The sequence below is a fragment of the Poecilia mexicana genome, unplaced genomic scaffold (assembly GCF_051168715.1).
Source record: "Poecilia mexicana isolate PSO_F unplaced genomic scaffold, ASM5116871v1 scaffold_13, whole genome shotgun sequence".
Classification (NCBI taxonomy): domain Eukaryota; kingdom Metazoa; phylum Chordata; class Actinopteri; order Cyprinodontiformes; family Poeciliidae; genus Poecilia; species Poecilia mexicana.
In genome coordinates this window covers 28,268,337-28,282,608 of record NW_028263382.1, presented here as the reverse complement: position 1 = coordinate 28,282,608, position 14,272 = coordinate 28,268,337, and the positions used below count along the sequence as shown (strand labels likewise).

The 14,272-nt window shown below is 38.3% G+C and overlaps 1 protein-coding gene and 2 pseudogenes across 1 annotated transcript; all 3 read left to right on the top strand.

The window, feature by feature from the left end:
* Positions 1 to 25: 25 nt before the first annotated feature.
* LOC106904736 (P2Y purinoceptor 13 pseudogene) lies at positions 26 to 1,688 on the top strand (annotated as a pseudogene).
* A 3,287-nt stretch (positions 1,689 to 4,975) lies between these two features.
* LOC106904730 (P2Y purinoceptor 13 pseudogene) lies at positions 4,976 to 8,078 on the top strand (annotated as a pseudogene).
* Positions 8,079 to 8,152: 74 nt separating this feature from the next.
* LOC106904729 (P2Y purinoceptor 13-like) lies at positions 8,153 to 13,653 on the top strand. Its single transcript, XM_014969177.2, has 4 exons — positions 8,153 to 8,873; positions 10,478 to 10,676; positions 10,770 to 11,159; positions 11,478 to 13,653. Exons 2-4 carry the CDS (start codon positions 10,497 to 10,499, stop codon positions 11,973 to 11,975), a joined length of 1,068 nt encoding a protein of 355 aa, XP_014824663.2. The 5' UTR covers positions 8,153 to 8,873; positions 10,478 to 10,496; the 3' UTR covers positions 11,976 to 13,653.
* Positions 13,654 to 14,272: the final 619 nt, after the last annotated feature.

The following is a 14,272-nucleotide window of genomic DNA, read 5'->3' as shown; positions in this document are numbered from 1 at the left end:
GACCAACCACATAGCAGAAATTCAGTACATTCAGCTGTCTGAGTGTGACAAAGATGGCTGACTGAAGCTCTGACTGAGAGTATCAGAATGGGAAGGATGGAGCAGGCGGGGGAATTAAACAACTTTGAATGAAATTCAGCATTGTCTAAATGTCAACAATTTCAAATGGGAACAAAGCATCTTGGGACGTCCCTAGAGACAAGACAAAAACGAATGCAATTGAGCATCTTAAGTTGATTGTGCCTGTACAACAACTAAAGGTTTTGATTTAAAAAGCGGGAAAAGTAGAACAGCAATTACATAATATCCATTTCTTGTTGTCAGGTTCAAGTTTCAGGATGCATTCAAATGCTCTGGTTGGACACTGCAACAAATGTTTTCTTACCTAATGGCAATTGCAAATCAGACATGCTGGGGGAAAGCAGGAATAAGATGTAAAGCAGAAGTCATTCCCCGTTCCTGATCAATCAGAAACGTGTTCCAGGTCATTTCGGAGCCCTGTCCTGACCCTGTCCACAGCTGACGTAAGTCCAGACAAACTCTTCTGATTTCGCGATGTTGCTTTCGGTCAAGGGGGTATCTGTCGGGAAGACTCATCAACAACATTAGCAAGTCAATCAGAGATGAAAATCAAGTGTCAGTGCTTTGTTTGTTTCTATGTGCTTCTGAGAATTGTTTGTTGCCCCGATGTTTCCCGACAGATCCTGAGGATGTACGGTAACGCGTCAAACATCTCGGACTGCAGCCCCTCCAGCCTCGAGGCCACGAAGGTCGTCGTTGCCTGTCTTTTCTTCGTCATGTTCCCCTTTGCGTTACTGCTCAACGGGCTCGCGGTCTGGGTGTCTTTCCACCTCCGCTCAGTTTCCACTTTTGTAGTTTATCTCAAAAACCTTGTGCTGGCTGACATGCTCATGACATTGACCATCCCTCCCATGGCCGCAAACCTGCTTCCTGGGGCAAAAATTCAGATTAAGGTCTTTACGTGCCGTTATGCTGGAGTCGTTTTTTACACCAGTTTGTACACCAGCATAACCTTGATGGGTCTCATCAGCGTGGACCGCTTCTTCAAAATTGTTCGGCCCTGGGGAAGCACGCTGGGGCAAAACATAGTGTTCAGCAAAATAGCATCCACCTTCGTTTGGGTTGTGCTGTTCGGAGGTACGGCTGTCCCAACTATGATTCTGACTGATGAAACTCCTCGCAATGACTCGGAAGACAGCTGCTTGTCCCTGAAGGGGCCAGTTGGGTTGACTTTTCACAGGTACGTGGTGAGCTTTATGGAGATCCTTTTCTGGATTTGCAGCGTCCTGACTGTGTCTTGCTATGTCTGCATCACAATGAGAGTCCTGCAGTCCTTCAGAAACTCCGGGAGCAACAACGGCAAAGGAAAGAAGAAGACCAAACTACGGGTCTTCCTGGTTCTCCTTGTGTTTTGTGTGTGCTTTGCTCCCCTCCATTTACTACGCATCCCTCTTAATCTGCATCAAGTTGATGTCTGCAATCAAGAATGGTTGCTCATATTGCACGAATTAGCCATCTGGGTTGCTTCCACAAACGTCTTCCTCGACCCGTTTCTGTATGTCCTCCTGTGCAAAAGCTACAAAACCAAACTGACTGACATGGTAAAAGGAGCAGGCATCTGCATTTTGAACAAGTGAAACAAAGAAGGTGACTGTCAAAAATAGAGACTTCCTCAGGTTTAAAAATGTTTTATTAAGAGAAAAACAGGGAAAGGGTCATTTTTAACTTTTATGTTGCACAGCCCTCTAGTGACCAGATGTAGATTGACATCTTTTTGAGATTAAAGGCTGGTTACACAGGTTACTGTGTTTTTCAAACCTTTTTTTAAAAAGTATCATCTCAGTGAAAACTAAAGATTTCTCTAAATTGAGAGACATTTTAAATCAGGGGTTTTTTGTTGTTGTTGTTGTTGTTCTTGTTTTTTAGTGTGTTGTGTTTTTTGCAAAACATAAAAATATTAAAGAAAACCATTAAACAATTAAACAATTAAACAAAAACCATGACGACAAATATGCAGAAGTAGTGCATTTTTACAAGATTCCCAGGAATTACCCTCAAGATCCAGTAGGGAAAGGTTTCTTCAAATCAGACTCCCAAATCCAACATGGCCACTACATCTTTAAAATATAGCTGTAGCCACTGCAATCAATTTGGGCTTGTTGTTATTTCACAATACATGGTCTGACTTCGATTCATTGATTTCAATTTCTTTCTGTCATGCTTCTCTTTTAAATGGTTCCTTTTTATACAGAAATGGTTGAGCTTAGTCAACAAATTAATTTTTGTCCATTAATAAACTTTCTGTTTGCCTTTGTAAATTCTTGATACCAATTTTTTTTTTCTGAGTTCAGCTGAAATGAAACTAAGTACCATCAGTGATTCTTGTAAAAGAGTTTTAGAGTAATCGTAATGGAGACGAGACAGAAAGAAAAATATTGCTTTGGATTTTTGTCTTACAAGTTGACCAAATATCAAATCTCTAGTAAATCTCGGTGGGGTATAAATTAAATTATTTTCCCCAGTCTTGTATTCTCTGTATATCTGGATATTTCTCTTTAATGAAATTATTTTTTTGACGTTAATTTGTGAAAATGAGAGGTAAACGTATTAAATTCCTTTTTGATGATTTGTTCGGGGTTTTTTATTTTATTTTACTTCTCCAATAGGAAAGAACTCTAAGGTGAAAACATAACACTATGTTAATATATCTAAGTTTTCCAGAGTGCAGTATGTAAAGGCTGTAGTAAATGAATCATGACAGATGACTGAATGATCTGTCCACTAAGATGAGATTTAATCAGTTATTTTGATGTAATCCTGTTTTGAAATTATTCAGACTTAACATGAGTTACAGGGTAGAGTTTTTTATTTCACAAATTTAAAAGCAGTTGTGCAGTATAAGATTTATTAAGACAAAGTTCTGTGTGCTAAAAGTGACAGAAAACCATTTGGCATATAAAGGGCTATTCCTGAAATCATAAGGTCATCACATGTTCTTTTTCAGCCATAAAATGCGCCTTGTCAGAATAAAATAGCTTTATTTTTCTCCTGCTTGAACCCCAAAGCTGCATTTTATTAAGACCGAAGGATATGAATATGAAACAAAGAGAAAAGTCAAAGTTGATAGAGTTGTAGAACTCCTTCACTTGACATTAACTTCTACTAGTAAGTCAGAGATTCATTTTATCCCAGAGTGAAAGAAAAGAGACAAATAAGTTCTCAAAATCTCTAGCAGCTCACTGGAAACAGCCTCCTAGGTCAGGACATTCTTTTATTCTTTACAAAATAATGCTAAGTGTGTAAACATATATGTAAAATCAAATCGTACTCAGAAAAATAATCTTCTCAGCTTTCTTCAGATATTTCTGGCATTTGAATTTTCATAAACCAAGGTCGGAGGAAGTGCAAGGTCTTAAAAGGTCATGTGTTTTAATCTTCTAATGGAAAAAAATAAAAGCCTATGTTACATCATTGCCAAGATTAGTATTTCATTTCTGGTAATCAACAACAGAAAAATATACTGCTAAAAAAAAATAAAGGGAACATTTCACTTTAATTTTGTGTGTGGCTCCAAATCCAAGCCTCCATTGGTTAATAAATTTGATTTCCATTGATGATTTTTGTGTGATTTTGTTGTCAGCACATTCAACTTTGTACAGACCAAAGTATTCAATGAGAATATTTCATTCATTCAGATCTAGGATGTGTTATTTGAGTGTTTCCTTTATTTCTTTGAGCAGTGTATAATATGTTTAAAAGTTAAATTAAAATATCAAGTATATCAGCCCTCAGCCTGAGGCTTGGGTCTCTTGTGTCAGCTCCACAGTGCCATCATGTTTTCCCTATTTTTGCATATGCCCTGAAAAATCGCCCGTCTTAATACAGCTGCCAGTTCAATGTGTTTGCTAGGAAAATCAGAGGTGGTTCTTGAGCTCCTATAATAGCATATCCCTGTCAGACTGAGCCAACATGTACTTCTGCGCTTGATGAGCGACTGAATTCAGCTGTCGTAAGTTTTTATCATAACAGTATTTTTTTTTTCTTATTGTTGGTTATGATAGACATCTTTTTATTAGGCTGGTCAAAGATAAGCTCACGACATAATAATTAGTGATTAAACTTATCATGAATTAATAATAATTAAAAAAACAACATTTTATTAAAAGCTAAACATTTGGTGCTATGAGAAAAACTTTTTTTTTTCCTAAGAGTTAAAGGATTTGTTTTTCTATAAGTGATATCTTGTACATAATTTAAAGTAAACCCCAGTACAAAAAGTGTGAAGTGGTTGAAAATATGATATGGTACATGTATTGTGATATTATAATTAACAGATAAGAGATTTTTCTGCAGATATGTCCAAGTTAAACTTATTTTCTTAGCCACCTGTAAGGTCTCTCAGTGAAAAGCTATTCTGTTTTGCTGCCGGAAAGCATATATGTTGCTATGAAAATGTAATAAGCAGATGTAATTTTACAGAAAAGACTGTGGTGAATAAAATAATTTTAGCGATTCTGAGAGATAATGTCTGTATTTATTGAAATAACACATTATAAGAAAATACGGGATAGCTACAGGGACATCAATAGTTAATTATTTCCGGTCATAAACTTGATACAATTTAAAGTTTTTACATTTCATGTATTTTTTTTTTTTTTTTTTACTGAGGTGAAACATTTGTTGTTTAAATGTAAACTTACCATGGCTTGGGGCTTTATATGTAACGTAAATTTATCTCTGTCATTGTTGTTCCACCTTAGGCTGCAGGATAACTCAGATTAAAAGACTGCTTCCCGCTCAAATGACCAAAAATATTTTCATCAGATTTAATTTAACCTTATACACTTTGGTGCTTGGTGTCTCTAAACTCAGAAAAAGACAAAAACGACGAGTTTTGTTTGTAAGACCTCATCAAGTATCAAGATAAACATACAAGCACTGTGAAATAGCCGGCTGTTTGCTCTAAAATAAAAACACTCCTTTATATTATCTTCCAGTTCAAAATTTGCATGGAATAAATAACAGATCATGGCTGATTACCTGGATCCACAAATTAATAACCAAGGTGAGAAGCTTCATCCTTCACGCGGTTGTTCAAAAGATCAAATCACTTCTCAGTTTAGCTGCTAGCATTGAAATAGCATTAACCACTATCATCTTTGTTTTTATTTTCCTCAGATGAAGCGAATCCGTCCCTCTATTCAGCTCTCAATCAGTCAGAGTGTGAGAGGTTTTCCTACAACCCTTACATAGTCCCAGCTCTCTTCTTTCTCATGTTCCCCATTGCCTTGTTGTTGAATGTGGTGGCAGCGTGGGTGTCCGTGCATCTGAAGTCGACCTCCACCTTCGTGGTGTACCTTAAAAACCTCGTGGCTGCCGACATAGTCATGACCCTGATGATCCCAATGAAAGCCGCAGCAGACTTGCCTACCACATGGGAGCAACTGGCTGGACCGACATGCCGTTTTTTTGCTGTCATTTTCTACAACGCGCAGTACACGTGTATTGCTTTGCTGGGGCTCATCAGCCTGGACCGTTTCTTTAAGATCATGATGCCGCACAGCAGGATCTTTGGGCAGAGTCTCACCATGAGCAAAGTGATATCCGCCACAGTCTGGCTGGTTTTGTTCGGAGGTACGGGTTTGCCAAATATCCTCCTGACGAACAAATCCGTGGCCAACGCCTCATTAATCACCACGTGCATGGTTCTGAAAGGCCCGGAGGGAGTGCAGTTTCACGAGCAAATATCTCTCCTCCTGAACATATTCTTTTGGTTTGTTAGCGTGGTCATTGTCGTTTGCTACATCTGCATCGCAAACAGAGTTATCCAGTCGTACAGAAACTCCGGTAGCAACAACAGCCAGGGGAAGCAGAAAATCAAGCTGCGCGTTTTTCTCGTCATCATTGTGTTTTTCATCTGCTTTGGCCCGTACCACATCATCAGGATCCCGTACACTTCTCAGCAAGTCACCTACTCTAAGGCAGACTGCTCTCCGACCTATGAACATCTAAGGTTTGCCAAGGAACTCAGCCACTGGCTCGCCACGACCAACATCTGCATGGACCCCCTGCTCTACGTCTTCCTTTGTCGAGAGTTCAAGGAGAAGCTAATGTCGATGATGGAAAATTGCTTTAAAGCACCAGGAAAGCAAAAGTTCAAAGACGCGTTGCCTTGCTGAAGCTGCAGTCAAATATGTAGACATGTCATTTCGTGGTTCTTAAAGGGAAGAAATTAAGAGTATTTTGTGCAGCATCAGATCCCATTTAGGTAGCGTGTTGTTGTTTCTTTTCCTTGCTTGCTTCCATTATATGCCCCTATTAAAATGACGGATGGCCTTCAGATTATCCTGTCACTGTTTCAAAAACCAGTCAAAGATGGAAAATATTCCACTAATCTGACCTCCATCAGTCCCATCCCAGCCTGCAGTGCCTCCTAGTGGCCCCTCCGGGCTGGAGGTATTTTTTCCAAGTGTTGTGCTCAGATTGACCTGTGGATGGGAAAGTTTGCTCCATCGGAACTTATTTGGCCAATGTGTTTCCATTTCCTGTTTTGGACATTAACTCTTTTTTGAAAAAGCCAAAAAGCGTGTATAATTTTTTTTTTTTATCTGAAATGAACAGATTTTTTTTTTCCCCAATTTTACCATTTCCATCAATCTTCTCTAACACAATACTGCAAATTGTGCATCAAAAATACCTTAATAGAAACATCGCTATGGACCCTAAGAACACTTTAAATGTAAATTTGGATTTTAATTGGCAAAATTTAAATTAATTGGATTTTAAACACCTATAAAAACCTGTATAGGTGTTTCGGCAACTATACAGGATGCCTAAACGCTTGTGCTCACACAAATCTATTTCCACAAAGCTCCTCCTTGTCGTCTCTAGCCAAGCATCCATCTCACAGAGCAGCCCTCCAGACTAGCAGAGGCAATTAGCCAACACCTTGGAGTCCACTGAGCTCACCATATGAACAACTTCTCAGTCCAGTGGCCCTAAGAACGAATCTAAACAACAAAGTGGAGAAGCACCGCTGTGATGCTGAAGGAGGAGTGTTGGAAAGAGCAGCAACTTCTTAAAGAGACAGAGAGCGATTTCAAGGCGTCAAGTTATTTCTAAGACATGTTTGACACACACAGCATTTCTATGACAACTGAAGGTCACATAGTTACTTGATTGTGGTATGAAATGGTACAATGTGCCTGGAGAAAACATAATAAAACCCCTTCAAGAAACAAGATGCACTGTGGCACTTGTGTATCGTGTCCTCTCCAAGGACTTTTTCTGTGGCAACACTGCAACTTTTTTTTTTTGTTATTCTGTTATTAAGCATTGTCTGACTTTCTTCTGATAATAATATGTTGTTATAAACCCAGTCTTCATGTGGCCTCACGTTCTCACTTGATTATTTGCTTTTCTCAATAACATAGGATTACTGAGAAAACGAGTCAAAAAGTTTCACCTTGTGGATCACTGCAAGCATTCAGCAGGCCGAGTTTGGTTAATCTTTGTTGGTGTAGACAAAACTTCTATAAAAGGTGCCACTGGTGTAACATTTCAGTGGCTCTTGAATAAATACCAAGTGGTTTCCGTGCGCACTACATATAACGCCCCTAAGTTGCAGCACTCACACAGCCTGGCTTTGCTGGAATTAAAATAGCGTGCTAAGTACCAGAAACGTAAAGCAACATATTTGCTTGTGCCACAGAAACACAAGGCAGATTTACAATGGTGTGATTTAAAAAAAAAAAAATGTATTCCATATCAGCTATGATTTGAGCTCAGATGTCGATACAGTTTGTAGGACATGTCACTTTATTTGTCTGAAAGGCTAACATCATTTTAAAATATTAGAGCGCAAAATGTAGTTGTTTTGAGAGGTCAAGGGCTGTCTGCTAATATTTAGCGTCTCTATCAGCAGCTGCAATCATTTTTGTGTGGTTTACTTTAAGATGTACAAGTTGTGTGCAACGTGACTTCAGTTCCACTGCTTTAGGAACAACTACTTAAAGTGACAGAAATCACATAATTATATTGGAATGTTGCACATTTTAACAACCCAATAAACATCCTTAAAAATAAACCTCCTTGTCATGTGTTTGATGGATCTCAACTTATATCTGAGATACGAAACTGAAAGTATGTGCAGATTTAAAATAGATGTTAATCTCACTCACAGTTTTAAAGACTGGCTGAGGAGCAACTTTTTTTTTTCTTTTTTTTTTTTTTTAGCATGCATACTATCTCTTAAGCACGTTCTTTCCATCTGTCATAATTCCTGGGTCAAATCCAGGGAAAATCACACAGGAAGTCATTTTGGACAGTTCTCAGGAAAAAAAATAATAATAACTTTTATTTTTAACACAGAGGGGAACTGAGATGTCAAAGCAAAACTTGATTTACAGACTGGAGGATATCATGTATTGCATTTGACTATCATATTACTGCAGTAATAAAATATGCAAATAATTTCTTTTGAGAAATACAATCAATTAAATAGAGGCTTTAAAAAAATGCCAGTGGCTGTCATTTAATGTCCTTCCACTACTCACCAGAAACCACTTTCTGTTTTAGACCGAGATAAACACATGTTGTGGCGCAAAGGGAGGGCGCAACATTTTGCAGGAGGTCTAAACTCTTGAGAAACTTGCTGTTGGTTTAGCATTTGGCTGTCAACAGCCAGTGGGGCTGACGGAGGCAGAGGGACTGGCACGGAGTAGAACAAGACTCTCGGCAGACAATTGGAACAGGAAGCAAGGAAGGAAGGGGTCTTTCACCCGGAGGAAGACTAGCTAACTCATTGGGATTGTGACAAGACAGCCTCACAATAACTCCAGAGACCACCCATTGTAAGAGCATCACACACACACACACACACACACACACACGCAGTTAAAAGCAGAAAAGCAGCAGGAGGGACAAAGCTCTGAGGAACAGGCAGGCTCAGTCCTAATATCAGAAGCTTTTTTTATTATTTATTTTTTTTACTTCTTTTTTAATACTGATAAAAAAAAATAGCTTTTTGCTTTTTTTCAGCATTTTTTGTTATCTTTCCGAGTTGCAGTGAGACAGAAAAGGGGAATTGGATTTTTCACTTCTCTTTTTTTGTGAAATCGTGTGCTTTTCACCGCTCTCGTTATTCTGCCAATGCCCACTGTCACAACAGCAGGTAAGCCTCGATTTTTCACTGACACAAAGTATCGGTTGGATGCAAAGAATCGCGTTTCAGAGCAAGCATGGATCATCCGTCGTTTGAAAACATGATTCACGCTGTCGCAGCGCCTGCTCTCGGCTTCAGCGTTGCTCCTTGCATTTCGCACACACTTTCAGGTGGGGTAGTCGTGTCTTCAAACAAATATGTTCATCAAGTGACATTTGTTTGGTAATTGCATGGCATTTAAATGACAGAACAAAAAAACAACATGATTTGTTAGCTGTAAGTTTAATCATTTATATGAAGGAAACTTTTTTTGTGGAAAAATTGTGTTTTAGTTCAAAAGTTCTCCTGTATTGTTAGAATGGCTTGAATCTACTGTCTTTATCTTCAGGACTGATGCATTTACATCAGGTTTTCACCATCTTGGATTTGTTCACAGAGGTTATTAATAAGGGTTACAAAACAGTAGCAGCTTTGCAGTCCACAGGGGTAATTATGTTTCACTTCTAAAAGAAGGACACATGTAGATTTTTCCAAATCGGTGTAAAAAAAAAAAAAGAAGAAGAACAAATAATGGCTGATAAAGCATGCACTTCTCGGAAAAGTTTAGTTTTTGCTTCTACTGGAAGTTATTGTATTGAACAGCCTACTTTACATGTATTAAAATGACCATTATTGTAATGTCACAGATTTCCTGGAAGTAGTCATTGCTTCCCTTTGCCATCTTGTACGTTGGTAGCTTTGTTGTGGTAGTTTATGCCCATGTATCAGTAAGGGGGGTTGTATGTGGAATGTGGCAACAAACGAGTCAAAGTTATTTTCTATTATGTAGTCAACAGCAGAAAAATTTGCAATTTAATGACCAAACGTAATGTAAAATAGGGATTTCAACCAAAAAAATGGGATTGGGGTGCGACATACGATATTAGTCAAATTGGACTTTCTTTTTTTAAATGAAAAATGAAACTACAACAAAAGCATAAACCAATACGTCATGGTTCAAGTACTTAAGTACGAATTCTTTATTATGCAAATAAAACCTAGAAGCTGGACAAGATGAAACTAAAGTGCATCTATGCAAAATGTGGGGACAAATTGAGGAAGTGACAAATTGACCACAAACCATTCTTAGTCAAAAGATGGAAGTTCGGGTGGTACACCCAAAAATTCTCAACAGCACTTCATCATTTTCACTTCATCTGCAAATGCACCTGATGATGAAACTGAAATGGGCTTTCAGTATTACTTTCAATCTTCGTTATGTGACTGGTCACATATGGTATCGTCTTTTCAAAGGTTCACTAAGGATCGGAAGATGAACACCACAGTGAATGTCTCCTCGGAGTGTATCAGAGATCCCCGTGTGACATCGGTGATATTCCCAATTCTATACAGCATTCTTTGTGTCGTAGCCCTTGTGCTGAACTCTTTAGCCGCGTGGATCTTCTTCAGAATTCCCAGCACCACAACTTTTCTGGTCTTCTTAAAAAATGTGGTAAGCTCTTACTTAAGAACATAAGTTACTATTGATTCAGAGTGGTTGGAAACAATAATAATAATAAAAATACATTTCACGCTTTACCAACAGGTGGTGGCCGACTTGCTGATGTCTCTAACCATCCCTATCAAAATCTTGAGTGATGCAGGAGTGGGTTCCTTGCAGCTACGTGCCTTCCATTGCAGATTCTCTGCTGTCCTTTTCTACATCACCATGTACATCAGCATCTTATTGCTGGGCCTCATCAGCTTGGACCGCTTCCTGAAGATCGTAAGGCCCTTTGGAAAGTGTGTCCCGCAGAAGGTTCGGGTCGGCCAGAGGCTGAGTGCAGCAGTATGGATTGTGATGCTGTCTCTGGCCCTGCCCAATGTCATTCTCAGCAACCAGCCCCCTAAAACCTCGGGGGGCAAACTGAAATGCTCCTCCATGAAGGGCGAAGTGGGCAAACTATGGCATGCGGGATTCAACTACTTCTGCCAGGTAACTAACCACTGTACAAATATTCTGAGAAACAAGTTTTATTTGGACTCCAATTTGATGTATCCAACAGAAAGTCATCCCCATGCTTGAGAACTAAGCATTTAAAAGCAACTGCTTCAACTCCTAGCAAAGGCAGAGCATTCATTAATCAACTCATCTACCGCATCACTTATTTAGAATATTCATTTTTCACAAAAAAGGAATCAAATCTGCACAGCCTGAGAACTACTTTCAGTCAGGCCTGATCCACTAACAACTTGTAAAAATGTGACGCCAGATGACTGGTTGTGCTTCATGGCTTATTTATTTCTGTTTTAGGTCATCTTTTGGTGCACATTTGCCTTGATGGTGTTTTGCTACACGTTCATCAGCAAGAAGGTCTATGAGTCATACAAAGCTTCAAAGAGCAAATCTCATGCTGCAAACAGAAGAACCAAAGCCAAAGTGTTTGTGGTGGTGGGGGTATTTTTCGTCTGCTTTGCCCCTTTCCATTCTGTAATCGTGCCCTATACCCTGACTCAAACACGCAAACTCAAACTTTCAGACTGTCGAGCAGAGAGCGCACTCTACATCGCCAAGGAAACCACACTGTGGCTGTCTGCAACTAATGTCTGCCTTGACCCACTTATTTACGTCTTCCTGTGCAAAGTGTTCAGGAAGAGACTGATGACCATGATCTGCAAAGACCCCAAGGAGTCTTCCAAATCCTCATTGACGCACATGGAGATGTCACCAGTGGACCACACTACCAGGCTGTCACTCAATGACACATCGCACATCAATCAATGCACATCAGCCTCAAGTTTCGACTGCTGACGTCTTTCATACCTGGACGACTGTTTACTGTTCGTTCTGTTAGAAAGCTTGCACAAACTCTTAAAATGAGCCGACTGTGAATGGACTCGGACAAATCGGATGTGCCAGTACTTTCAGTGCCTGTTGTTTCAGCGAATGTCGTGCAAAAATGTTTTTTGCTTACTCATCTGACATATTTCCTTAACAAGGCTTACTGTCAATTTCTGCATCCTGTGGATTAATCTTGCTCAAACGGCACTTTCCCTTTGTTTCAGACTTACTGGATTGGGGTGAAAATAATATTGACAGAACACATTTTAAAAGCTACTTGTCAAAGAAGAGCTTAATAAAAACTATAGCAGACCAGAATCTGTTAGAGCAACCTGATGACGAAAAAAATGTGGTACTAATCATTGTATTACTAATATTTTTGCATAAGCGCGATATATTCATGTCTTAGTCGCACAGTAGTCATTTTATTTCTATAAAGCTCATTTGAGTAATTATGTAGCTTTAGCGGATGATACCACACTTTTTACATGAGGTAAAGGCTGTGGTATACCAGCTATACCAGCTTTCAGATGTAACTCGAAACTAGTGTTGTACATGAAGATCTAGCTTTCAGATTCCAGGTCTGCGTTTCGGGGCTTGAATTAAGCATCTCATAAAAACAAAGCAAATCAGAAAAGGGGGTCAGATTACCAGCTGTTGTGATCTGGCTGCAGGTTATTGGAAAAGAACATACCCGCTATATTGTACTCTTACAAAACTACTGTAATAACATAGCGTTCCAGTTAGTTTCTGTAAGCACTAATGAGACCATAGGGCAGATTTTATGATAAGTGACCCAGTTCTGCATGTTTGCAGTGCTGTTTTAGTTTCATGTGCCTTAAGTGAGGTTGTAATACATACTGGAAATTTGATCAGAAATAATATCACCATTATGGAGGGATTGGTACCAATTTTTTTTTTGTTTGTTTTTAGGATTGTTGTTCCATTTCTACCACAGAAATGTTCCAAGTGCAGAAAATTGTACATTTTAAGTTGTATTCTGAAGTACTTTTTAATCACCATAGATTTTTTTTTTCTGTTATTACAAATAAAATCTATTTGACTTTTTACTGCCATGTTTCACAGTAAAAGGTTGTAATAATTAAAGACAACTCATAGCGGTTGTCTTTACAAGTGCTCTGAAAAGATTACCACAAAAACTCTTTCGGTCGTAAACTAATCTTGACTGATCTATCTTCAAAAGACTGTTTTCTTCTTTTCTTATTACATGTAAATATGCAATATTTGTAAAAAAAAAAAAAAAAAAAAAAAAGTCAAGTATTTCACTGACAAAATTATAAGTCATTATAAGTAAATAACATTTTACTTCAAAGGTTAGATCTTATAATAAATTCACCCCAAATTTTGGAGAACTAGTTTATGCATGGAGAACTGATGGTACTAGAAGTCGCTGTTTTGCTGGTTCACTCTAACCTGAACTGTTTCTCTGTAAAGTTGTTTTTCTGATTGTAATGCACATGTGTATTTAATGTCTGCATATAATTTTCTTTATATTTATGGATAATTATTTTTCATAACTTTTTTTATTAACATTGTCCGGTGGCATAAAAAAAAAAGTAAAAAAAAAAAAATAAGAATGGAAAAAAAGTATTTCTTTTTAATAAATAACACAACATCACATTACAAACTGGGAGCTTAAATGTTGAGACAGGGGTGGGAAATGTCAAAAGAGCCAGATGAACTAATCAGAGGAGATGTGGAACAGCTGCGTCCGAATGAAAGCAGCAAAACGGAGGAATAGATTAACACAAACGGAGATGAACTGAGGCTCAAAGGATCCACAAACCAAAAAAAAAAAAAAAAAAAATCAAATATAATAACCTAATATGCAGAAATGAAGAAAATAAACAGAATTAATAGTGAAATAATAAACACAAAGAAAGAAATGAGTTGATATAGCAAAACCCTACTTATAATAATCAACAAACGGAGTTGGCAAGATCTTTTCTAACCATAATAAAAGCTCAAACACATGAGAAAAGAGTTCGTCAGGAAGGAACTGGCCATGATTGGCCTACATTGTCAAGGAAACCACACGGTGGGTGACCTGACAGAGCTAATGCCACTGAAAGAATGGCTGCATTTTGACGACAAGTGCGAAGAGGGGTAATGTGGACAAATTCCAATTTATCACATTTTTGTGTGCTATTCTGCAGCCTAGCTAGAAATAAAATACAGAAAAAGTACACAAAATAAATGAAGTATAATACCAGTACTCCTTTTAATACAGTTATTTCCAAAAAGAT

Coding starts and splice junctions, on each gene's coding strand:
- LOC106904729 (XM_014969177.2), top strand. CDS start 10,497: ATGAACACCACAGTGAATGTCTCCTCGGAGTGTATCAGAGATCCCCGT. Junction 10,677..10,769: donor TGGTCTTCTTAAAAAATGTG/GTAAGCTCTTAC, acceptor CTTTACCAACAG/GTGGTGGCCGACTTGCTGAT. Junction 11,160..11,477: donor GATTCAACTACTTCTGCCAG/GTAACTAACCAC, acceptor TTTCTGTTTTAG/GTCATCTTTTGGTGCACATT.